We start from the raw sequence: 26,220 nt of genomic DNA, 5'->3' as shown, positions 1-26,220 counted from the left end.
TTAAATTGGAATGACCAATAATAGTAAGCCACGCACCCTGATAAATTTAGCATTATAGAAGTGTGTATTTTATGATATTTCACACAAAGTAAAGGTGTTGTCTTTCGTTTTACCCTACGTTCTTTTGGTTCTTTTATATATTGAATTAAGTTGTTTTTTTTCGCTGTGTCCAGTCGCTTTCTTTCTTACAACTTATTAAAAAGTAAAATAATCTACTTTAACTATGTAATAGATGTTATACTCAAACCTCTTGCTATTAGCGGGTTCCACCAAATCTCTTATAAAATCGGTTCATCTGGAAGTAACATGTGTTCAAAGTCGGAGACTTTATACTGCATTTGAGAAGTCATGAGGTCAGGATAATGAGTCAGCTGTAAGCTTTTATACAGATAAGCCAAAATATTGAGGAAAGAAAGTGAAAAAAAGCAACAAACAAACCGAATACAGCGGACCTTTTAGTTATTATCAAGGCTTTCATTCCTACAAAAAATTTTAATATGGCTAATTGTAGACTCATAAACTTAGATAGACACGTAGGACGAATTTAATGAGCTAGACGTTGATATTTCAAATTTTACACAGCATGTTGTGACTGCTTTGAAGTATGTTAAACAGGTACTTAAAAAACAAACCAAAAGAAATGACAGCATGTATATAGGCGTTAATCACTGCCAGACTATCTCTTGTTACTCATTATCAAATAAAAAAAAAAGCGAAGTTAACCACTTATTTTGACAACTTGGACTTCTGAATTTTTATATCTTATGAAGGTTGCACGTCAAAGTGCCATTAGCTGATTTAGTTAATATTAATATGGTTGCTTCAATGCAATGAACTTTATATTCTGCCTATCACAATAAAATAAAATGCAACATATTTTGCAATAGACAATGTTGAGTTATTTTAGGACACAATAACAAAGAAGATACCTCTTACGGGACTACTTTTGTGATGTATCAGTAGGAAAGTGTTATGGACATTAGTTTCTACTAGATATTATGGCAAATGAAAGGTCGATAGTACAAACCAAAAATAGTCCATATTCTACAATTCTCAGCATCACAGTCTACAAACAGTTAGGACTTTGAATTATAAGTAAAACTAAATTTTATATTTCTGCGATATACGTGACATATCACATTACTAAAAGGGATGTAACGATTTTCTTAGATTCTGCAGATGATGAAATAATTATTCGCTACTGCATGCTAACTTGGACAGAGAAAAGAAGCAAAAGTTGCCAATATATCTATCCCTTCTCATCAAGTGCTTTCCAACAAATAGAAGTGTACACCACACTGAAGAAAACCAAAAAAATAAAAGTGTTATCAAAGTTTTGGGTCCGAATAAACCTAACTTGTGTCTACAGGAGACATGAAAAGATCTATTCTGCAAATGGGCGAATTTCACCTACTATTTTCTGCCCCCAAAGCTTGTTTCTTTGCTTGTAGTTAAGTAAAAAGTTACACAATGGGCTATCCGTGCTCTGCCCACTACGGGTATCGAAACTTTAGTGTTGTAAGTCTTTAATATACCGGTGTACCACAAGGGGCGCTCCAAAAGCTTCAGGAAAACGGTATTGAGCAACGTCGTTGGAAGGTGGGACGTTTACACCAACAGCAGTTTAACAACTTTTATAATGAAAACATTTCTGCAGAGTAGTTGGTGCTTATATTTTCACTAAGGGTACCAGTGTTTGGAGCTATTTTTTAAAGCAGAAATAACGTGAAGGTGAATAAACTCTTCCAACAACGGATAATCTCATCTGTCAAATTTTGAGAAGGGAAGATACAGGACACACATGGAAAATGGTTTCAGAGAATAGATTAGTTTTGCCAGAAATGGCAGGCAATGTTTGAAAAAAAAAGGGGTTCACATATTACCCATCATTAGCTTAAACTTCCTAGCTTGTGAACTTGTAATTTCAATTGATTTAATGTAGTTGCATAAGAATTTGCACTATAAAAAATATTATTGGACTTCAGACAAACTGTATGTGTACAAAATATTAAGTTTGTTTGGAAAACAAAAATATGAAAAAAACACAATATAAACGACGATAAAATTACCATAAGGTGCACAGAAAGAGATGACCTGATGGCTGAACCGGATTTATAAATCATAAGTGTTACCACATTAAGTTGCTAGAATAAATAATTTGTTTAAATGAATCATAAATATAAGACGACACAGTTAAACTAAAGAAGCATCAAAAATAGTTTTGTGTTTTTGGTTGAGTGTCCTTGGAGAACATAACGAAGATCGATTATGATATATTTTCAAGATGATCAAATGTAATTATTATCTTTGATAAACTCGAAACTTTCATTGCTATCGAAAAGTTAAATTTTAACATTTTCAATGGACAACAAGTGCTCTCATATTATTACACGCTATCTAACAATGTGTATCCAGAAAAATAGTCATAAAGGGGCAAATGCTAGGAAAGTTCTCATAATCACTTTCTTAATTCAGCTACGGTTATGTACAATCTTTGCTCTGAGCAACTGCTGATGTTCTCTGTAAAGCATACTTCAATGGATGTTTGAACTCTCTCCTGGAAGGTTAGAGGTAAGTATTAGAACTTATAACAATAATATTATGATTTTGGTAACTGTAATGGGCTTAAGAATAAACAAAATAAATGCCAGAATCATTTGTTTTTTATCTAGTTAACATTCCCATATGATCCTAATGATATTTTCTTAAGACTAATTCCAAAAGATGTTAATTATTGTTTGTTTAAATTGCGCTAGCTCTCTCTAATTCAGAACGGTAGCAGCTAATGGAGACTACTGTCGGCCAACTTGTTGGCTACTCGAATCGAAAAGTTGAATTGACCGTCATTTATAGAGCCACCGAGGCTGAAAGAACTAGCATGCTCGGTGATGTGATTCAAACCTCAGATCCGCAGATTGCGGGTCAAGCACCTAAACCACCAGATCAAATGACTTAAACAATAAACTCCGAGTTATTTTTAAAGGCTATAACCTTCAATTTCTGTGTTAATTCCGTGTTTTTAAACTCTATTATACAATTTAAAAATAATTTCTAATAATTTAACCTCAATTTTAATATTAATTGTAAACGATTTAATTAAAATAAGTTTCAAGCTACTTTAAATAGTGTAATTCCTACACCTTTGTGCAAATTAATTGAAACAAATGGTCATTTTACAATATTTTCAGCATGGCGGCCGGTGTAGGCTCGCTAGACCCGCTGATTTCCTTTAATAGTCATTTTTTCACACAGACGGCGTCATTAGCAGTGTTTTGCAGTACGGTCGATCTATTTTTGGAATATATGACGAAATTTTGAGGAATATTACATCATTCGAAATTGCGTTAGAAGAGCAAGGAGACCAGTCAAAAAACAAATTCTTACCAACTCAATGAAAAAAAACGGTAACAATGGGATCTGAAATACAAGAACTGGACTCAAGAACAATGGGAAAAGGTGTTATTCAGTGACGAGACTCATTTCTTCGTACAGGCTCAAAGAAGTCTGCATCTTCGCAGATCTCCAGGTGAGAAACTTCGAGAATCTCATATCAATCAGTTCGTAAAACATCCCTTGAAGAAGATGTTTTGGGGCTTTTTCAGCTACTATGGCGTCAGGGGCTTACATATCGTAGAAGGTATGATGCGAGGACCACAGTACATCGACGTTTTGCAGAGAAGAGTCGTTCCAGAATTGAAAAAGAGATTTCCAGATGGATCTGGCATTTTTCAGCAAGATCTGCCTCCGTGTCAGACATCGAAACTTGTGAAGAATTTTATGACTACAACGCAAATAAAGGTGCTGGACTGGCCTGGAAACTCTCCAGACTTAAATCCTATTGAAAATCTTTGACGGTCGCGGGTTAGCATCCCGGTCGCGCCAAACATGCTCGCCCTTTCAGCCGTGGGGGCGTTATAATGTTACGGTCAATCCCATTATTCGTTGGTAAAAAAGTAGCCCAAGAGTTGGCGGTGGGTGGTGATGACTAGCTGCCTTCCCTCTAGTCTTACACTGCTAAATTAGGGACGGATAGCACAGATAGCCCTCGAGTAGCTTTGTGCGAAATTCCAAAACAAACAAATCTTTGAGCGATTTGTAAAGAAAATACTTCGGGAAAAAGACTGTACTACGAAAGATAAGCTAATTGAGGAGTACCGCGATCCAAAAATTAGTAAAGATTGCAGTCAATTCGTGGACTCGATGTCAAAGCGGATTAATGATCTTCTGAAAAATAAAGGCGGTCATATCATGTATTAATTTGTGAATAATTTTTGGATTCTCAGAAATAAAACGCAAAAAATTGAAAAAATCGTAATTTTCCGTCTTGTTTCAAGTAATTTGCACAAGAGTGTAATTTCTAAATTAATATAAGGTGATGTAATTCAAATGTTTCTGTGCAATTTTTTAAAGGCTTTAATCTCCAGTTGTTATATCATTTCAAAATAACAGATCTCCGTTTTGCATGTAATGTATAAACTAATTCTCACTTCTTCATTGTTTTAAAGTATTTTAATTTCTCAGTTTCTTAAGTATTTCGAAATGATTTGGCCAACATTATTCTTTATAGCACTTCGAAACACCCTAACACCAATTCCTTTGTTAATTTTAAATTATGCGATCCCATGTTTCTGTACATATACAAAATACTTTTACCTCCACTCTCTCTTAGTTCATTCTCCAAGGTCTTGTAGTTTTTATATTACTTCTAATTTCTGTAATACATTAAAACTAGTTTATGTTCATCCGAATTTTGTAAGTTAAGTTTGTAATTTTATTTAATATTTAAATTTATTTTTGACTTCATATTCAATCACCTCGCCATAATATTTTTACTGTTACAAATGAGTTTTTTTTTTTAATTTAGAATAAAGTGGTGAATACACGGTTATAAAGAGCAAGAAAATTTCAGGTTCCTTCACGTTAGTGCAAAAATACGCGACAGGATGTAATGTCGAGGATTGTGAGTTGAATGTATAAAATAACACAGTCTCATTAAAACGAAGGAAGAGTAAGAAAAAAAATGTTACGGAAAAGTTGGGCGTCCACAGTCTCTTCTGTGTGAAACTTAAATGAAAAGTGTCTCTTAACCACTGACGTAATTGAATCAGTTTAAAGTACTAGTAGAAGCCTCCCACATTAAAATCCAACAATCGTAAAGAATCCTGAAAAACATGTTTAATTTTCACCTCTTAGGGAAAGATAATAGAAAGTGTCAGATTAGTTAAGACTGAGGACTGCATAGATTGACTGCCTACTCTTTATTTTAGTTTTTAATATGTAATTTTAACACAAATCTATTTAAACTATAAGAACCCTCAAATCGATGCAAACGTAACATGCGTAAGTATCCGACAACACACACACTTATTGTGTGTACGCGTAGCCTGAAATAAAATGCCTACTGAAAGACAGAATCAATATTAAACTCATTTAATTTTACTGAGGTCTGTTGCCAGAAACTAATATTATATATAGAAATTACTATTTCACTGAACTTTATGGCAATATTCCTGAATATTCTCTGAATGTAAACCGATGTGTACTTGTTTTAATACGTAATGCATAAAAAAGGTTACTGGTGAGTATCGTCGGCTGGAGTGTTCAGGTCGGGGGAAATAGCATTATAATTTTTTTCTTGGAAATAATTAACAGTTTGATAATACATTCTCAATTCAACCTTTTACCACGTCGTACAATTTTTTTTTTTTTTTATAATAGCAGTTTTGTTTGTGCTATACAAGAATCTGAGATAATATGAATTTGGCGTGGTTTATAATAATAACAGCTCTAATGTTACTTTCCTGATTATTTCTAATTCACAGGTTGAATTTTGAAGTCACATTACACTTTCGAATGAATATATGATATCTGGATATGATAACCAGAACAATATCACTACTAATAGCACAAAAACAACACGTACAGTAGCTTATGAGTAATATACAAGCAAGCTGTTGTCTATAAAGTGAAAACTCGTTGCAGTTCTGATGTATATGTAACAATCAATATATATGCGAATTTTACAAACAGGAATCATCAGAAGTAATTCCGCTCAGGAAATATTATTTAATCTGACCCTTTTAAGTAATGAAAATGAAAGGGTGGTGATTCTGCATCCTAGGACAGAATGATTTGAATAACACAACTTACCCAAACTTTATTAACTTAGTTTAATGAATACATAAACACTAACAAAAGAAAGCGGTAATAATAACTAACCAGTAGCTTTGCAAATATCTTTTGACAGTATTCATTTGAGACTTGACCCCAAAACAATCTAGCTGTTTCTTCCTAAAGATTTTTTGTTTCAGACAACAGATACACGTGGCTGTTATTTCTCAGAAAAAATAATGTTCTTTCCTCTTAAACATCATACATTGGACAGTGGTTATTGTGCAGAACAAATCCAGAATAATCGAACCCAAGCACAAAGTAAGTTATTGACTTTTCGCATAAGAACTATTATACTCTCAATGACATACAACACAAGTAAGCAAATGTCTCGATATTCTACAATTCAAGTATTAATATTTAGACAAGGTTATACCTCTGCTCTGGGTATCACGCTGGTGTACAGATATCGCAAAAAAAAAAAAAAAATAAATGGCGTAAATGTGTTACAAAAGTGTGGTGGTAAAATTCCAGTTTGCAGTCAGTAATGTTTATTAAATGGCTTCCATCTAGTCAACCACTTAAATATTAGGGACAACTAGTGCAGAGAGCCATTAATTAGCTGACCTTTGGTTGTTGTTGACTGGATACCGTTCTGTCTTGTCGGTAGGTTCAAAGTTAGGGATGCCAGTGCAGATAGCCCTACAGTAGTTTTGTATGAATAGTTGAAAAATAATCTTCTACCTCTATGTATTTAGAAGTTGAGGGGTTTTCGCTTACCCTATCCTCTTTCTGCCCGTTTTACGTAATAATAATAAAAAGAAGTTATTGATGCACGTCGACTGAAATCATTAAAATCTTATGTCGATATTTAAAGGTTATTTAAAAACAAACAAACAAATTAGTTTCCCGATCATTCACGTAGTCAAAATGCAGTCGTATTAGATCTATATGCTGTGCTACAGGGCACCAATAGGGCAAGAAACGCAAAACAAAAACCATTTACTTTATAAACGGAAAAATATTACTTAAATGAATTAATAAAAAAATATATCTACATACATAAAAGTACTTTACGTAATATTCAGCATGGTTACTTGGGATAATAGTAAATATAAATTTATTGTAATATCAAAAAAGGGAAATAGAATGAATTCCCGTGAATACTTTGTTAAACGTTCAAGTCTAATGTTCCAGCTATTTAAAAATCTAGCTAATAACTAAAGGAGAGAACAAAAAAAAAAAAACAGTGTAAGTGGTTTGAATATTTCTTTGTTAATTAATACAAACATTTTAAAATTTTGGATATCAAGCAAAATGTTGTTTTTTTTTCTGAATAACTTACTAATGTTCAAGTGCTCCACTTTTATTTATTTTAAATCAGTGTTCTTCAAGCAACCAAACTCATACAGAATAGGTTGTATGTTATATTTTGGATATTTATCAAGTCTTAATCGGGAGGTGGGGTAAAACAAGAAGTCTAAATCACTCTCTAGTTCTTGATTAGATGAACAAACGTTATTAAGATTTCAAATAACAACGTTAAACTAACACTACCATAGTATGAGACTTAAATGTGCATTATTCAATCAAAAGTGTTTTAAAAACTATGAGTACTGTGAAGATAGACACAACAACAACAAAGAAATAGTCATGCGAAATAATGTACTGCCTTTATAATAAATAATATTATGTTAAAGAATATTATGATTCATATAACTAACAAAATAAAATCATTAAAGATTAAAACATCTCTTATTATCACTGATTACTTGTATTACATTTTGCTGTACTAGTTATTCTAGTTTAGTTGGTCTAATGCTTCTAATACTCGTGTATCTCTCTAAACTACTTGTAACTGAGAATGACAAAATCTTGTCGAAACGTTGAACATTTATAATAAAACTTTTCACAAAATTTTTGCTTAAAAGTGGGTTCCTTGTTATTGGGTTTCAATTAACCTGCTAATTAATTTATCTATTGGAGTATTCTTGTTACTTACTGATTTAGGAGACTTTTCCTTTACTGACCGTTCACTTTAAATAATTACTTTTATTGTACTTATACTATTAGCACAAAATACGGCAACAAAACTTATCCTCAAGTGTGCACTTCATACATTAATTGTTTTAACTTAAGATATTTTCTGTGTTCCAAAGCGGCACAAGTTTTGGTTTGATTTGTTTGGAATTTCGCACGATGTTACGCGAGAGCTATCTGTGTTAGCCATTCCTCTTTTAACAGTGTAAGACTAGAGGGAATGCTGCTTGTCTTCACCACCCACCTCCAACTCTTGGGCTACTCTCTTACCAACGAATAGTTGGACTAACCGTCACATTATAACGCTCCCACAGATAAAACATCAATCATGTTTGGAGTGACGGGGATTCGAACCCGCGACCTCACATTGCGAGTCGATCGCTATGCCGGGCCTAACGTACAAGTTACAACGATAATTTTTGAAGATTAGATTCAGCATTTTCATCTTGTAGCTTAACCTATAGCATTCAGTGAAGTGAGAATTAAACGACTTGCGTCTTTAGATAACAGTAAAGGTTTATTTGGTTTGTTTTTTAATTTCGCGCAAATCTACTCGAACGTTATCTGCGCTACCCGTCCCTAACTCAGCAGTGTAAGACTAGAGGGAAGGCAACTAATCATCACTATCCACTGCCAACTCTTTGGCTACTCTTTTACCAACGAATAATGGGATTGACCGTTACATTATAACGCCCCCAACGGCTGAAAGGTTGAGCATGTTTGTTGTGACGCGGATTCGAATCCGCGACCTTCAGATTACGAGTCGAGTGCCTTAACCACCTGGCCATGACAGGCCCCTCAACCGTAAAGGATTTATCAACTTATAAAAAAATAAAGAACGATAATTTTACATTCTCCTCTGTGTGTTTTAATTGTTACTCATTTGACTAATGAACTTCGATTTAAGAACGCTAGGAAATATATTTTATCTGCCAATCTGTGCAGTAATACTGCCAAACAGGTATATAGGGGTTACAAAAGATTTTTCGTTAAGCGGCACGATGTTACTATAGGCATGAAACGTTTAATTAAAACATAAACAATTGAATTAATTTCCATATATATTATACATATGACAATATCATTTTATGGCCACAGAATCTATAAAAAGCCGCTAATACGCAATTTTTATTTTACATTTTCATATATTTCCCGCAACGATCGTGAGATAATTAATTATGGAAAGTCAGCACAACGTCCAAGCAATATGTAATTAGAATGTGTTGTTAGTCAGCATGATACACAGCATTCTTTGTCGAAATCATCTTATTTTTAAATTAATGCACACAAGTGATTAATTTTTAAGACCGTTCATTATTCGAAAACCTGACTTAGCTGTCCAAGTGTTTTACCACATTTTCTTTTGGTATCAGAGACAGTTGAAAACTACTTATTTTTAGGATTACAGTATTACATATATCAAGATTGGTACTAACTGCACAAAAACGTTATGAAAAACTGACATTAGAGAACAATATTTTATTAAAATATCGTAAAGTGCATGGAAATGAGTATGAAGTTAAACTTGTATAGCATCTTACTTAGCACAAATTTTGTTCTTGGATTGTCCCCTTCAAACTAGCTTATATGATAAGCATTGAAAGCAAGGCCTTCAGTGTTTTACGAATATTATTAAACACTTAAGTTCTTATAAAGATGTTTCTTACAGCAGTCAAACGTAAAACTAAAATTTCACAAAAAATAAGCGTTTTAAAGTTAATTTTGATCATTAGAACAGCATGATATTGCTGAGTATAAAGACAATAATATGTGAAAAATTGAAGATTGATTTTATGAAGTATCACAGTGAAATTATAAACAAGATTAGTCGTTTACAGCAGACTCATTAAGAAAAGTAGATAATAATATTCATAATTAATGTTATTTGCTTACCAGGAAAAAATCCTATATATATATATATATATATATATATCAAACCATACATTTGTATCGGTACCGTAAAGCATAGATGCATTAGTTAGTGGAATATTCCAATTATCATAATTTCAAAATAACCAATATTTTTCTATTAAAAGTAAAAATAATACCGAGTAATTCCAATCTTAAAACTTTATGTAAGACACGAAACTTCTTGAATCACGTTTCTATCAATTTTACATATAATAGATGCTATGTACATGCTGGCAGCATCAATACTCCCTGTTTGTAACTGCTATTCGCTGCTCGGAATAACGGACGCACGAGGGTTTCTAGTGAAGACAAGAACAAGACAACTACTGTCACACTGCTAAGCAACTACTGCTAGAAACTGGAACTAACTACTTACCGTACACCTCTACTGTCACTTCTTTACGATAGACTAACTCGCTCTCGTTCTTGGACTGGGCATTACATGCAAAACTCCCGGCATGCTCCGGTGTGGGACAGAGTAACTGAAGTTTCCACACGCCGTCGTTCGCGTGATCCGTGATTATCTTAACATTGGGTAACTTAGACGCATTTTCTCCTCGAAATGTCCACCAGATGTCCACTGCCGGGGCAGGAATGTCAACTTGGCATGTGAGAACAGTACTGGAGCAGTTGGCAACTAGTGGTGGAACTGCTTCATGTTTTAGGATGGAGGGGGAGACTAGAAATGAGATTTTAGAGAAAAGTATTAAGTAATATTATGAAAATAACACACATACTTAATAGTGCTTATATTTTCCAAGCAATAACCTGCTTAAGTATTAGACTATTCATTTATGTTAAACGTTATTGCTCTCTACACATATCATACAAGATAAAAATGCATTTGTAAATTCGAAAGACAGCACGTGATCGCATATTTTACCTTTGACACAATATCTGATTATTTGATAGACGCAACCATTACATCCAGGTATTAAATAAAGCAACATTAAATAGTCAAGTCAAAGTATTTATCTAATTGTTCGACAAAACAAAGCACTACGATATTTAACTATTTGAATATACTTATCAATAACGTTTAAATGCCGTATAAAACACATCCACAATATTACGTATTTTGCGCAAGGAATTTACTTAGTGCTTAGCTTATTCAAAGTACAACTTAATCTATTATACATAATTCTTTATAAGCATGGTTTTATTATAATAACAAAAGGTTTCACTGCTGCAACCACACCCACGGAGTATTACATTCTTTTAAACTTAAAATACAGCCCAACGTGTGTTGTTTGGCTTTACATTTCTAGGTTATATAAGTGATAGTATCGACCGACTTCCATTACAATTTGTCGCGCATGTTTCTCAAAACGATAAGTTTAGTACAGTAGCTAGTATTAATGTAACGATGCTTAAGTTAAACGAGATACTCGTCCCCGTTTCCCACGTTTTACGGTTTTTCTTTGCTGTTGGGTACAAATTTAGTGAATAAGTTTAGTACAGTAGCTAGTATTAATGTAACGATGCTTAAGTTAAACGAGATACTCGTCCCCGTTTCCCACGTTTTACGGTTTTTCTTTGCTGTTGGGTACAAATTTAGTGAATAAGTTTAGTACAGTAGCTAGTATTAATGTAACGATGCTTAAGTTAAACGAGATACTCGTCCCCGTTTCCCACGTTTTACGGTTTTTCTTTGCTGTTGGGTACAAATTTAGTGAATAAGTTTAGTACAGTAGCTAGTATTAATGTAACGATGCTTAAGTTAAACGAGATACTCGTCCCCGTTTCCCACGTTTTACGGTTTTTCTTTGCTGTTGGGTACAAATTTAGTGAATAAGTTTAGTACAGTAGCTAGTATTAATGTAACGATGCTTAAGTTAAACGAGATACTCGTCCCCGTTTCCTACGTTTTACGGTTTTCTTTGCTGTTGGGTACAAATTTAGTGAATAAGTTTAGTACAGTAGCTAGTATTAATGTAACGATGCTTAAGTTAAACGAGATACTCGTCCCCGTTTCCCACGTTTTACGGTTTTTCTTTGCTGTTGGGTACAAATTTAGTGAATAAGTTTAGTACAGTAGCTAGTATTAATGTAACGATGCTTAAGTTAAACGAGATACTCGTCCCCGTTTCCCACGTTTTACGGTTTTTCTTTGCTGTTGGGTACAAATTTAGTGAATAAGTTTAGACATAATTATTTTTGATATATACAAATTAAATAAGTCAACTTCCAGTTTTTCACGAGTGATAAACATACCATTTTTATTTATTTCTACAGACACTATCGATTTCATAAGTTAGTATTTCGGGAAATTAAAAACCTTAAATTAAGCAGAATTTGATTTTTTAAAATAAGAAGTAGCATTTAAAAAGTTCCTGTTTATTATCATAATTTCCCGTGTACTGAAAATTTATATCATGAAATGCAGTATCAAGTTGTTATTTCTAACAATATTATGGAGCAATCGCAAAATAGTTAAGAGTTCTGTACATTGTCTATGCTATCGCCACCTTGTGGTAAAGTCTCCCAGTTTAATGTACAGTTGGTCTTCATAAGATTTATGATTTTTCAAATAGCAGAACTTACCTATGAAAATGTATATTTTTAAAGTGATTTCCACAAAATTATTTTTTTCAGGTTGCTTACTTCCCATCTTTTATCAGTGTTAAAATATTTATACGATTAAAAAAATAGAAACGTCATCTTAGTTACAAGTTCAAAATCTGTTGAACTGATCGTAATACCTTTAACAAGTTGGACGTGACTCACTTTGTATGTTTAATACGTAAATTACATTTCAAGGACATATCTAAAAACATAAATTTCTATAAAAATGGAAAGCCAACAACTTAACTAACTGCTTTGACCCAATCGAGTTGATCTTATCGTCAGTCGTGTAATTTTAAATATTGTTTGTAACTCTCGTTAAAAAATGGTCCAAATTTTCTAAATTCTCTGTAAAGTATTTATGAAACACTAAATTACACAAAAGTTTTTTTGCCTATACACTTCTGTTTAGGTGGCATCTTTGGTTGTAATAATATCGTATTTAATATATGCATTAGGCTAACATATGACTCATGATCTATGTTACACAAACCAAAAACCTCTACTGGTTCTTCTACTTCAGAAACAATCAACATTAGTTGATACATTAGTACACCATATTTTGAAACAGTTTTGATGGAGTTTACAAAAGAATATATTAGTTTCTTTTCTGAATTTGTTACTACTAGAGTTTTTGAAGTTTGACAGTTTTTGAATGACTGATAGTTTGTGTTATTCTACATATCAAATACTTAGATTTCAATCAATAAAATTTATAAAGTTAGCATAATAAGTTTCATTATACTTTTTTGCACGAGTAAAGGCTAGAAGTTTTAACGACTTTCTTAACAAGATACCGACTGTGACTGAGTCTAGCTGTAACGTTTTTGAAAACAGATTCATATTTCATCTTATATTTGTTAAAGTTCTGCCTAGTCGTAAATCAATGGGTTATTTTCCTTGAACTATGTTGGGATTTTCTTAATTATATTTCAGTTTTTAATGGGTGTATATTTCACATGTCCTGTACAGAAATACATTCTAGTTGCCCGTTTATACAAATATAATTGAACTTTAGTAAAGTTTCAGTAAGTACTGATTTAAAACTAAGGGACATATATATACAGAGACGATTTTATTTTCGTTTTTTAGCGCAAAGCTACACAACAGACTATCTGCGATTTGCTCTCACGGTAAATTGAACCCCAAATTTTAACATTCTAAGTCAAAGAACTTTTCACTTTTCCATCGAAGGAACACACATATACAATTTTATCTTTTAAGGCAAATTGTTTGTTTTAAATAAGATCAGAGACATGGTGTATATTTAGACACAATAACTAAGTTTTGTTTATACATTCATACAGAATGTTTTCGTTAACTGTCGCTAAAAAATTATTCGTTATAGAAGAAAATCCCACTTATAGGGGAAGTGCAGAAAGTTTAATCACTTAGCTCTGTATATTAACCTGGCGTGAATGGAAATAAATAAGCTGAATTTTTACAATAGCTTTGAGCATTAATTAATCTCTGTTTAGAGAAGAGAAACATAAAAATGATTCTACGTACTGTATGATAAACTCTATTTCACTACTATACGCATAATACACACAAATACAGAAAAAAAGAAGAAAATATAAACGCTTTCATTATTATTAACATTACAATATATCTTTACTTTTTTATGCTTTTTACTTTCAGGCAAAAGTTATTAATTTCTTAAAAAAGACCGTTGATAAAATCCACTGCAGGAAACTTAAAACTGTTAAACTGCATTCATGTTAGGTAGAATAGAACTTTAAAGCAAAGGCGAATACAAACAAAAATTGAAAATCTAACATCGTCACGCAAATAAAAATTATGAAAGAAAATGAATAATTCAACAGAAGACGCTTACATTTGTAAGTGTTTGAAGATGGTACATTCATTCAACGTAAAATTGCAGTGACACCATGCTTGTAAAACAGACTTAAACATAAGCTTATAAGGAACAAGAACTGGTAACTTACGAAATAGCAGAAACAAAAAAAATACGTGTTTCTTGCTGATACCACGCTTTCAGATCTTTGTTGACACACTACATATTCTGGGTTTAATGATGTATATTTATTCACGAAGTATCTAACAACTATTCGTTTTACATTTTTCTTTTTTATTAACAGATAAAAGGCAAAATACTCAATTGTTTACAATGTCTGTTAGATGGCATTTTATAAAGACTCTTATAAAAAATCTTCACATCTAATTTGAAATTGTTATGTGTTATACACTTTGTTTATTGGATATTTTTCCATATCTATTTATTTTTTATATTAGTTTCCTGACCATTTTTAAAAAAAATATTTCACGAGGTACTCATTTCATTCAAGTAATTTGTATTCGAAGTATTGGATATGCTAACCCGACCCCTAAATTTAAGTAGTCTTTTGCAATATTAACTTATTTTTAATCTGCAGGTTATGAATACATTTATCAAACATTTTCCCTTTAAATGTGTAATTGAGAATCTGACAGCTTACAAAAATCTAGTAATAAACAGCTATTGTCTTTTAACGCCCATAAGGGACATTAGATCTATAACTGATAGTCTGAATATTTCTGAAATAGAGATAAATTATATATTTACCATGAAGCTGCTTCCAAGTTAATGTTGATCAGGCAAAATGACAAATTAATAGCTGAGTGTGTATGATACGAATATAAAGACGGAGGTATACGTTTTTCCTTTTGATACTTTCAACATCTAATTATAATAACGTGGCGTTATTTCGAGGTTAAAATCGTAGAATATTCAGTATATGGAAAACAACAATGAAAGGTTGAGGCATGGAAAAAACTAATGTCATAAATGGGAGTAGTTATATCGGCGCTTGGGAGTCCTAAGAATGAGACCTCATGCTGTTTGTCATCAGACGACAATGAGGAGGGAGAGAGAGTTTGAGATCAAGACAACAAGTGACGTCATGTTATACGAAATGGCACCAGAGAGCGTGTTACAAAGAAAATGAAATGGGAACTGGTAGTTCGTGATGTGATAGTTACAAGCTATATCACCCGAGGGCGTGTTGTTAAGGTGGAAATATTTAAAGTATACTATGGCGAGGCCATCTAGTGTGAAGAGGGCGTTGCAGATCAGCAGATATCAATGTGTTTCAACGTGATTATGTCACCAACTTTGTATTCTCACATCAATAATAATTAAATTTAATATTTCATCTAATTTACATAATGTGGTTTGTAACATTATACTAGTTTATACTGTATATTCCTGAGTAGAACTGTTTTTCATGATAACCTAAAGTTTTCAATCTATAAATATTTATCGCTTACAACAAAATAACTTATAATCTCATTGTTTTGTATCGTTTTATAAATATTCAAACTATAGATAGATATATATCATATATTTTATATTTCGAAAACCACTGTTTCAATCTGTCGAGTTCTCAACATTGGTTTTATACTTATGGCCAGCTTTATACTTAACACTTCAATAATACTGAAAGCCTTGAACTAATATTATATCTAAATTGCATAACGTACTTTTTACAGTTATGTTAGTTTATGTAGTATGATTCTGAAAACGACTATTTCATATTGTTTTATGAGTAAATTATTCAAACTCTACATTTGTAAAACATGTTTCACTAACTATAATGTATTACTGTTTGATTTTACAGTTTAGGAAGATTCCGATATTAGCAATTTACACATATAGTAATATAGCTCTTTTTCATTCTTGTGTTTAACTTTACTCACGATTTATTAAACACTATATAATAATTATTTGTACTACAAATAAACATAATAATTTACAGTACAACAAAATTTCACTCATTTAAGTAACATTTTTATATTTTTTTCTAATATTACAAATTAAATTTCAACAGTTGCCAACCAGCTAGACAATTCAAATCACTAGAATTAATAACATATATAGTAATTATAACTTTCTGACATACCTCACAATTGAAAATAGCAATTTTGTCTATCGTATATCATTTACATATACAAGTTTAAAGCACATTTTCTCTTTAACTAAACACATACTAAGATAATAGATTGTTTCAAGAAGTACTATAATGACATTTCATCTTTATTAGATCTTTATAAATTTAATGTTAACTAACGCGCTCACTGACTTAAGGGAACAAGGATTAAACTTCCAAGAAACTGTGCTTGTTATAATCATAATATTATTATTTGTCTATGCTTGTCTTATAAATAAAACATTCATGGAAAAGTTAAATGTTTTTGTAAGATTGAGATAGAGCTTACATTCTTTCTGTTTAAAATAAAACGGTACTACATTTATGTAACCTGTGGAAACAAACGTCGAACTTATCAGGAGTCATTTACATTACAGTACACAGTCCATGTTGTTATGTGTGTTTTACAATGCTATTTTTTGTCAACATTTACTACTAGATATAAATGACATTTGCATACACCAACTCGCAATAAATTGTAATCTGAAACTGAAAGGCTTTTCATTTTAACGTAAGATGTTCAAACTATACACAAATGTATCACGTTAATTGTAATTTAGTACAATTTATGATTTATACATACGCTATTAGACAATCTTACAAAATACCAATAAAACTGCTTTAATGTAAAACTTTCAAACTTTATGTCTGAATTATATAAACTAAATGAATGAGTTATTGTAGAGTGCATTCCATCCACTTAGTATGATAGAAACTAAGCAAAATAACAATGACTTTCTGTAAAACATTCACTTTGAATTAAAAAAAAACTCAGATAAACATATGAATATACATACACACACATATATGTATACATATATATATTTGGTAAAAGGAACTTATGATACACATTTAAAACTTATAAAAAAAATTTATTTTGCAGTGTAGCCTATGATAGACGGTGCATCCTCACCGCAGTCACCTTCAAAACCTGGGATCATTTTAGGATCTCACATTGTAGCTTGTACCCTAGGATCTTTTTTTTTTTAAATGCGCAGCGTATTTTGTTTAATTTTCACGTGTTTTGTTTATGGCCAAAAATTATGGTTATAATATGATTAATCAGAGGTTGGGATTTGCTGTTTTTAACGCAGGCCTTCTTCATGATTTTATTTACTTATTTGGCTTCATTTGGGTGTAATTATTTAATTTCACTAATATATATATATACATATACATATATCAGTTGCTAGCTTTTCAATTTTTTTATGTTTGCCCTGAAGAAGAAAATCCTACCTTTCGATCACATTCGGATTATAGGATATTTATCACTATGTGTCATGGTCTCTTGAATCTACGTATTTTTCTGACATCATAAACATTCTGTTCATTATTGATATTAAACTAAGACTTATGTAAAGACGTATTTATTAGTTTCAGGATTTTTGCGCAAATTTCACAAGGGATATAAAAGCATAGCTCTCCAAACTTGTGGTCTAATAGGGTAGACAAAACATGTATGGACAGTAACATCCACTGCGAACATTTGAACTAATATTTGCCTGACTTTAATAGTTAGATTTAAGCGTCACTCTCATAGCATACTTTCGGCTCTAAAGATGCGAAATAAGTTTTTGTATAACTTGTGTCGTACCAAGAATTTTTGGATTCATCGTCCCTTCACATTAACCATTGTGTATAGGTATATCTGGAAAACGAACGAAAATGAATAACACATAACCGGCTTCTGTAACTGCTACTTTCCTTCTTATTTCTACAGGAAAATAAAGGGAAGTTTAAGCTTTTATTATTTTCCACTTTAAATCTAACTTGAGAAATAACTAATGTGTTATGAAATACGATTTCCCTGAAAAAACTTACTCAGATATCTCAATCATAGCCTACAAGTTTCAAAACTTACTCAAGTAACTGAACCATAGCCAATGAGCTTCAAAACATACCAAGATATTTAAAAACAATAACGAATAAAATAAACTTTATAATAAGCAGTTTTTGTTTTGTTTATTGAACTAGTAATTCTGATGGAGCATTTCTTCTATGGGTAATTTTATGTACAAAATTTTAAATGGTTATTTTGAACCATAATTTCTACATACTATTTTGCGCTTAACACTATTTTAAGGTAGAGCTGTCTATCTAAATATTTGGGATTCAAGTAAATTCTGTTTACTTTAACCCGGATGATAATCTTCAGTACGATTGAGCAAGATGCGCCCATTTCATAAGACTACGTGTCAATGAAAACATCAATAACTAGAACAGATTGGTGTTAAGAGAAGATTATTGTTAATCATTATGAAAGTAGGGTTACGTTTTAGAGAGAATTAACACGTAGATCATTTAAACCACTAACGTTAAACACTTATGTAAAAATTAAGTAAAGACGACAAATAAAAAATGTGTTCTATATAGAAACCATATACTAAAACTTGCTCTCGTGGTATAAAATATATTTTACTTTGTAAAGAGTACGAATGCCTGTCATTACCCAGTTATAACTTATATGTTAAATTTCACTGTTACCATAGAGTAGGAATGTGAAGATCCAGTGTTGGATGGAAAACAAATTAAATAATAAAATTATAAATAAATATAGTAATCGAGAGCTTTCATTATTTATGATGTGACTAATGTAAAGCATATAAAGTGTATCATATTTTAAAAGTATTAAACAAATACTTTGGTATAAGTATTCGTATATACGCTGGATAACAATCTTTTTTCATTTTATCTAAAAAGAAACTACTATATGGTGTCCTAGCAGAAACAGCTATTCAAATTCTTCGATATAATCGAAATTTACAAGCTAAGCACTTTCTTTTCATTTTAGTGATATTTCTTTTCTTTCATGACTTTCTTTTTAAGAAGCTATAATACGGAAAAATCATTATAAGAAAATATATAAAAATATACGCTATGTTTATATATATATATACTTACTTCGATTACTATTTTATATATAATCAGAGAATAAAATCGTTTTTGTTAAACCTTTATGTCTTTTTCGATGGAAAGATATTTCATTCACGTAACAGTCTGCCATCTAAACACTCTTCGAAGAGAAGTAATGTGGCACATAATGGATAGCGAGAGAGTTCCGATAACACTTCTATAGTCTACATCTTCATATAGGAACAACCATGTGACACATTGCTTCGACTACAGGAATACAAAAATCTGCACTTGAAGCAGAAAAAGTAGGCCTTGGAGTCTTTAGAATTTTAAATGAGGTAAAAGGATAGGAGTGCACAAAATCGTTGTTCAATACTTCTGGCCCATCTGCTATTGACAATGATCAAACACATACATACTTTTCCCTACTTTTTTTTAACTCTAAATATCTTTAAAGATAGCAAATAATTATTTTTGTCGTGTCAAACGTTTGCTTTCGTTTTTCATTTATGTTGGAAGTAAATTTGTTAAAATGAAACTTTAAATCGTTAAAAACTGGAGGAAAAAATAAATATCCATGATTATTATTACGAACTGAGACAGAATAAAAGTGCAGATATTAGAAAAGTTTAAGCACTCTATACATGTGCATGCTAGAAAATGAAAGCCTATTATTTGTTTGTTTGCTTTTGAATTTCACACAAAGCTACACGAGGGCTATCTGCGCTAACCGTCCCTAATTTAGGAGTGTAAAAGTAGAGGAAAGGCAGCTAAGTCATTACCACCCAGGGCCAACTCTTGGGCTACTATTTTATCAACAAATAGTTGAATTGACCACCACATTGTAACGCCCCCACGGCTTAAAGGACGAGCATGTTTGGTGTGACGTGGATTCGAACACGCGACCCGCAGATTACGAGTCAAAAGCCTTAACTCACCTGGCTATGTCGGGCCGACAGCTTATTAACAACGCTGTAACATATTTGTATCTGAGAGAGAATAAATCTTGTTGTAACGTCGTAAATTTATAATATTTTTTTTTAATTATCCAATCAAACTGTCTCGAAACCTTTATCAACATAAAAGTGAGTTCCTCCCTATCAATGTTTATTTAATAAAGCTATTTAAAGAAAAAACATCCGAACGTCTACTTTTCTGAATTATCATTTTATATAAAAATATTATGTTATTTATCTATCATTAATTAAATCTACTTTTAAGAGGCATTTCTTAAAAGTATATAAATTAAATGTAATAATTATTATTTCTAATATAATTACACAAGTGAGCTTCGAAAAGCTATGCCAGAAAGTTCACGTCTTTTGTCTGTTAATGTAACCAAAAAGGTGAATTTGTTTGAAGCTAACAACAAAGCTACAAAATAGGCTATCTGGGCTCTGCTCATCATGGGTATAGAAATCCAGTTTCTACCATTGTAAGTTCGCAGACAAAGCGCTGTGCTACTGGTGGGTCCAAAAGGGTGAGAAACCTTAAATTACATTACTTATACCAGTGGTACTTAACCTTGTTGGAGGTACTGAACCACGGAAGTTTCGTACTTGCATTCACTAAACTCTTCGTAATTGGAAAAATAAAATATGATTTTTTCAAATTCAAAACATAAGTAGATATTTTATTAGTGCACAAAATGAACCACGCATCAGTTGCACACAATATTACTGTATTCAAAGAACAAAACATGAATTTCACACAAAAACATAACTCAATGAATATTTACTGCAAATCAATGTGACTTTTACTGTTGCCTTTCAGAGACAAGTTCAGAAATGCGCGGCTTCACCTTGGCAAGTGCTACTCTCATATCATTTTCGTAACAAAGTCTGTTCCTTTTCTTTGTTTTTATGTTTACCATCCTCGAAAAGGATTGCTCGCAAAGATACGTTGTAACAAACGGTATGAGTATCTCAAAGGCTTTCTTAGCAATAAGAGGGTACGCTACGATTTGGTGACACCAAAACGTTGAGAGCGTTGTTGTTCTGAAAAGTTGCTGTTGAACCAGGCCCTGCTGAAGTTCAATTATTTCGTCGAGGTATTCATCATTGATATCTGCTGTCGCAACACTAAACCTGAACGGCTGTCTCACCCATGCTGGATATGACTCTTTGGTGGGGAAGTATCTGTCGAGAGACTTTGCGATCTCATCTAAGTCCATGGCAATTGCTTGCTTCAGTTACCCGGGTACAGAAATGTCTCCGATTTCATACACATCTTCGATCTTACTTACAAAGTCGTCCAGCAGGGTAAAGCTTGCGAAGTTATCATTCTCTGTTCGTCGTTTCCATAACAGTAGGTTTTTTTTTAAAAGCTTTCAGGTTTTCTTCCGCTTCGATGATGTTGACTCCACCGCCCTGCATCTGTTGATTTAGAGCATTGAAGATATCGGCCATGTACGCCAAAATGAGAATAAACTCAGATTTTTCGAAGCAATCTGCATGACAGTGTTGGCGCTCTCGCAAAAACAGGTCTAATTCCACACACATGGCAAAAATACGATTCAGCACCTTTCCCCAGGATAACCACCGAACGTTAGAATGGTACAGAAGTATCTCGAATTCAGAGCCCATTTCATTAGACAGCTCTTTGAAGATGCAGTGCTTCAGGGCACTATTTCGCACAAAGTTCACACATTCCACTACAATTTTTAATATTTCTGCCAGTTTTGCAGGCAAGGTTTTTGTTGCCAACGCATGCCTGTGCAGAACACAGTGCGTTACAATGATGTATAATGCATTGGCTTTCAACAGCGTACCAAAACCAGAGTTTCGTCCCAGCATGACTGGAGCTCCATCCGAACAAACTGCAGAAACCATATCCCACGAAAGATTGTTGTCTCTGAAGAAGTCTTCCACAAGTTTCTTCACGTCGGTTGCCTTAGTTGTTGTTGTAAAGGCTTACAAAATAAAAAAAAATCTTTTATCTCGTCGTTCTTCACATAGCGCACGAATACAACAAGATGGCTTAGATTGGAAACGTCGGTGGTCTTGTCAAGTTAAAGGCTGAATTATGCTGGGCTTGAAATCAGATCTGCAACTACTTGAGCCAAGATGTCATCGCTCATGTCATTTATTTTGCTGCTGATGGTGTCATTTGAAAGAGGAATTTGGGATAACTTATTTTCAGCAGCTTTTCCCAGCATGATATTCGCCATCTTCAATGCAGCTGATTTTACGAGTGCTTCACCAATGGTGTGTGGTTTGTCCTGCTTTGCGATCAAGTACGCAACTTTTCGTACGATACTGTGAGGATCGGTTTGTCGATGGATACAAAGCCGAGAACAGGCAAAGCAGCTTTTTCATCGAACCTGGCTCTCTTTACCTTAAATTCAGCAAGTGTTGTGTTCTTGTATTTCCCATCTCCATGCAGCTTCAGGGAGTGTTTTCTTAGTTTTGCCAGTGCTAGAATAGAATTGCTCAACTTGGCGTTGCAAATCATGCATTGAGGATGCTGACTCCCATCATGTTCCGTTATACACGTGAATCCATACGTACGCATTCATCCGACCACTTTCTGTTTTCGCTCGACATAATTAGTGTGAAGGGATTGAAAGATTAGAAAAAATCACAAATGACGTACGATTACTACAGTCACAAGTCGACTGCTAAGCGCACGAAGTTTTCTGCAGCACAGATATTAAGGACAAGTGTTGTGATGTGATCGGCCGCAGCCAATGATAGCCAAGTGGAGCATGACGTCAGGAATCATATGAGTGGGGTGAACGGAATGGGCACAGACACAGTGCGTGTGTATTGACCTCCATCGAACTCCTGAGACTGACTCATCGAACCCCTGGGGTTCCATTGAACCCAAGTTAAGAACCACTGACTTATACAAACAATAGACCCATCACATCTCTCAACCAGCATCAAACAATAACGTAATTAATACTGATGTGTCTTAACTTCAAAGAAATATGGGAACTAATGATTATATAGCATAATATATTATTATTCTAATTAATGTAGTTGAAAGTAAAAACAAAAGAAAGCTTAGTCGACTATGACAACCCCATGCTAGTACAGCGGTAAGTCTACGGGTTTACAACGCTAAAATCAGGGGTTCGATTCCCCTCGGTGGGCTCAGCAGATAGCCCGATGTGGCTTTACTATAAGAAAACACAACTCGACTATGATAATTTATAAGCTTATAACATTTTTTTCTATTTTTGGAAAGTGGATTTGTAGGCTTGAAGAAATCAACAAATTAAATGTCTCAAAGTAATAATAGCAATAAATAAAATTTATGTATTAATGTGATTTAAATTTCACATTATAAGGAGAAACAAATATTTGAATGTTTAATATATTTGATAACTGCTATTTAGAAAACTAAGAGAAAAAGATAAATGCAAATAATTACAATCTTAAAATTAATTCATACATATGTTTTATATCTAAAATGAACGTTGATTTAGTAATATTTTTTTAAAGAAATATATGATCTTGACGTTTAACCCTTTTACACAGACACAAAAGATTTTCTTAGTAATCAAGTACAATCGTGGTCCGAAGCTTGACATCTTTAACTTTTCATCGACGTAGAAAATCACAAATCACAGAGCAAATAAGCAGATTTGTTGATGTTGTTGTTTTTGAATTTCGCACAAAGCTGCTCGAGGGCTATCTGTGCTAGCCGTCCCTAATTTAGCAGTGTAAGACTAGAGGGAAGGCAGCTAGTCATCACCACCCAGCGCTAACTCTTGGGCTACTCTTGTACCAACGAATAATGGGATTGACCGTCACATTATAACGCCCCCACGGCTGAAAGGGCGAGCATATTTGGCGCGACGGGGATGCGAACATGCGATCCTCAGATTACGAGTCGCACGCCTTAACACGCTTGGCCATGCCGGGCTGCAAAAAGCAGAAAGCACACAGATTTATATTTAGTTTCTGATTTAAAACAGTAACGCCTGTCAAATTTTTAACTACGTTGTTATTATCACAGGCCTACAAATTAAGCTTCATAAAAGTTGTTTTAGTTTTATAGCGCATTTTCTATAATTCAGCTTCACCAATAAGTTCCATTTTTTTTGTTATGTACCAAACACATCTCTTACTTAGATTAAATTATTATTTCTTTTATTATAATGCACATTTTTTCATTATTATGTTGTTTCTTGTGAGTTTGAAATGATCGACAAGACTCGTGTCGAGATAGGTCTAGAGAAATCTATAACCGGTAGTTATAAACATTTTAATCAAAACAAAATGTGACCTGATTTGAATATCATTTTTGGATTTAGTGTACAAAAATTATTGCAAAAATTTCAAGACAAATAAAACTCTCAATTCCTGTGTGTTCAGTTTTGACCTCAAAAAGGAAAGCACGTCATATATTCGATGTGTGACGTTATCACAACAGTTGTATATCTCGTACTACCCTTATGACTATCTAAACGATATTCGTTTCTTATTATCATTGTTGGAATGACAGAAACAAACATTGCCATCTTTCTTAAGTAACTTTCATGCAAGTCAGTGCACAGTTTGGTGTAATGAATTAGCCATCTGCACTAGGGTGTAGAAGTCACTGTTTAAGTAGATTGTGGTTGAAGTGGAAACAATAATAATGTATTTAATACATAATTTTTTATCTGACTAGATAAGCTTGCCTGCTCTGCTGGCTAGTGCTTTCTGAAGAATGATATTAATTGAGGAATTTAGTTCAGAAACATTTTTGTAGCTGTAGTGTGTCTTAGATACCGCATTAAAATAGGATTTGCACATGTGTATGGGTTTACACATAAGACATCGATAATGATTTTAGTTGTAATACGACAGCATGGTTGTAACGTACGTTCTGAGTCACAAACTTAAATGCATGTTGTCTAAGATAGTTTAACCAATACACCTTTGAATACAGCAGCGCCATTTCTTTAAGACTGTAAATTATACAAATATTCACATTGTGTGTGCTATATAAACTCGCATGTACACCCTTTTGATACCGCAATAGTGTAGAATAAAACTTGAAAATCACTTTACATTCATTCATTTCATTCTAAAAATCATTATTTTCTCTATACAATTGTATCTCACAATATTATACAAATGTTAAAGGTTTCAAGTTTATGCGCTTTTTTAAAATGTGAATATGATAAGAGATTTTTTTCTAGGTCTCCGAATTATGCATATATATTACTTATGATTTTATAAGTGCTAGCTGGCGTGCTTATTGTACCTATTTTCAAGAATAAAGCTTTACATATTACAAAGACAAAAAAAGCTTTTTTATGATTAAAAAACTAAAATAAAGTTGCATAAAGATTCAACTAAAATTGAAATTATTCTACTTTGTGAGCGAGCAAAATCTCTAATTTGGGTTATTTACAGACCATACGTACAAGGGATAGGTGGGAAGCAGTCACTCCCTTCATTTTACGGGTATTTAACGAACTTGAGCTAGTAAGGTACAAAATTTGATATTACATCGTTCACAGCTGGCATGCCTTCTTCAAATGATGAATAAAATTCTCCAACCTTCATTAAATTAATATTTGATTGCTTTTATCTTCACCTTTAAAAGAATACCTGATATATGAAGTCAATTAACACGTATAATTGTATCATTTTAATAGCTTAGAGGTATTTAAATTTGAAGGTTTTACGTATTTAAAAGAAAACAAACCCATTATTATTTACGAAAGCTTTCTGTCTAAGCTTGTTACTTGCAAATACCCTTTTTAACTGTCTTTCATATCTATAGCAGTATAAAGCTTCATTGGAAAACATTACCTATCTTCGACTGGATGGGTGAAAAGTTGATGTTGCTCGAAACTGCAGTTAGTAGA

General features: G+C 32.8%; 1 protein-coding gene across 2 annotated transcripts in view; it reads right to left on the bottom strand.

Moving 5' to 3' along the window:
• Positions 1–26,220, bottom strand: part of LOC143244892 (tyrosine-protein phosphatase 69D-like) — a 295,265-nt gene that overhangs the window by 164,536 nt on the left and 104,509 nt on the right. For both annotated transcript variants that reach the window (XM_076490367.1, XM_076490368.1), the window contains exon 2: positions 10,439–10,741. In XM_076490367.1, coding sequence (XP_076346482.1) covers positions 10,439–10,741 — 303 coding nt within the window. The remainder of the gene's footprint in view (positions 1–10,438; positions 10,742–26,220) is intronic.

Source organism: Tachypleus tridentatus, chromosome 2 (assembly GCF_004210375.1).
Source record: "Tachypleus tridentatus isolate NWPU-2018 chromosome 2, ASM421037v1, whole genome shotgun sequence".
Taxonomy (NCBI): Eukaryota; Metazoa; Arthropoda; class Merostomata; order Xiphosura; family Limulidae; genus Tachypleus; species Tachypleus tridentatus.
Note: the sequence above shows the minus strand (reverse complement) of the source record. Positions and strands in the feature narration are given on the sequence as shown.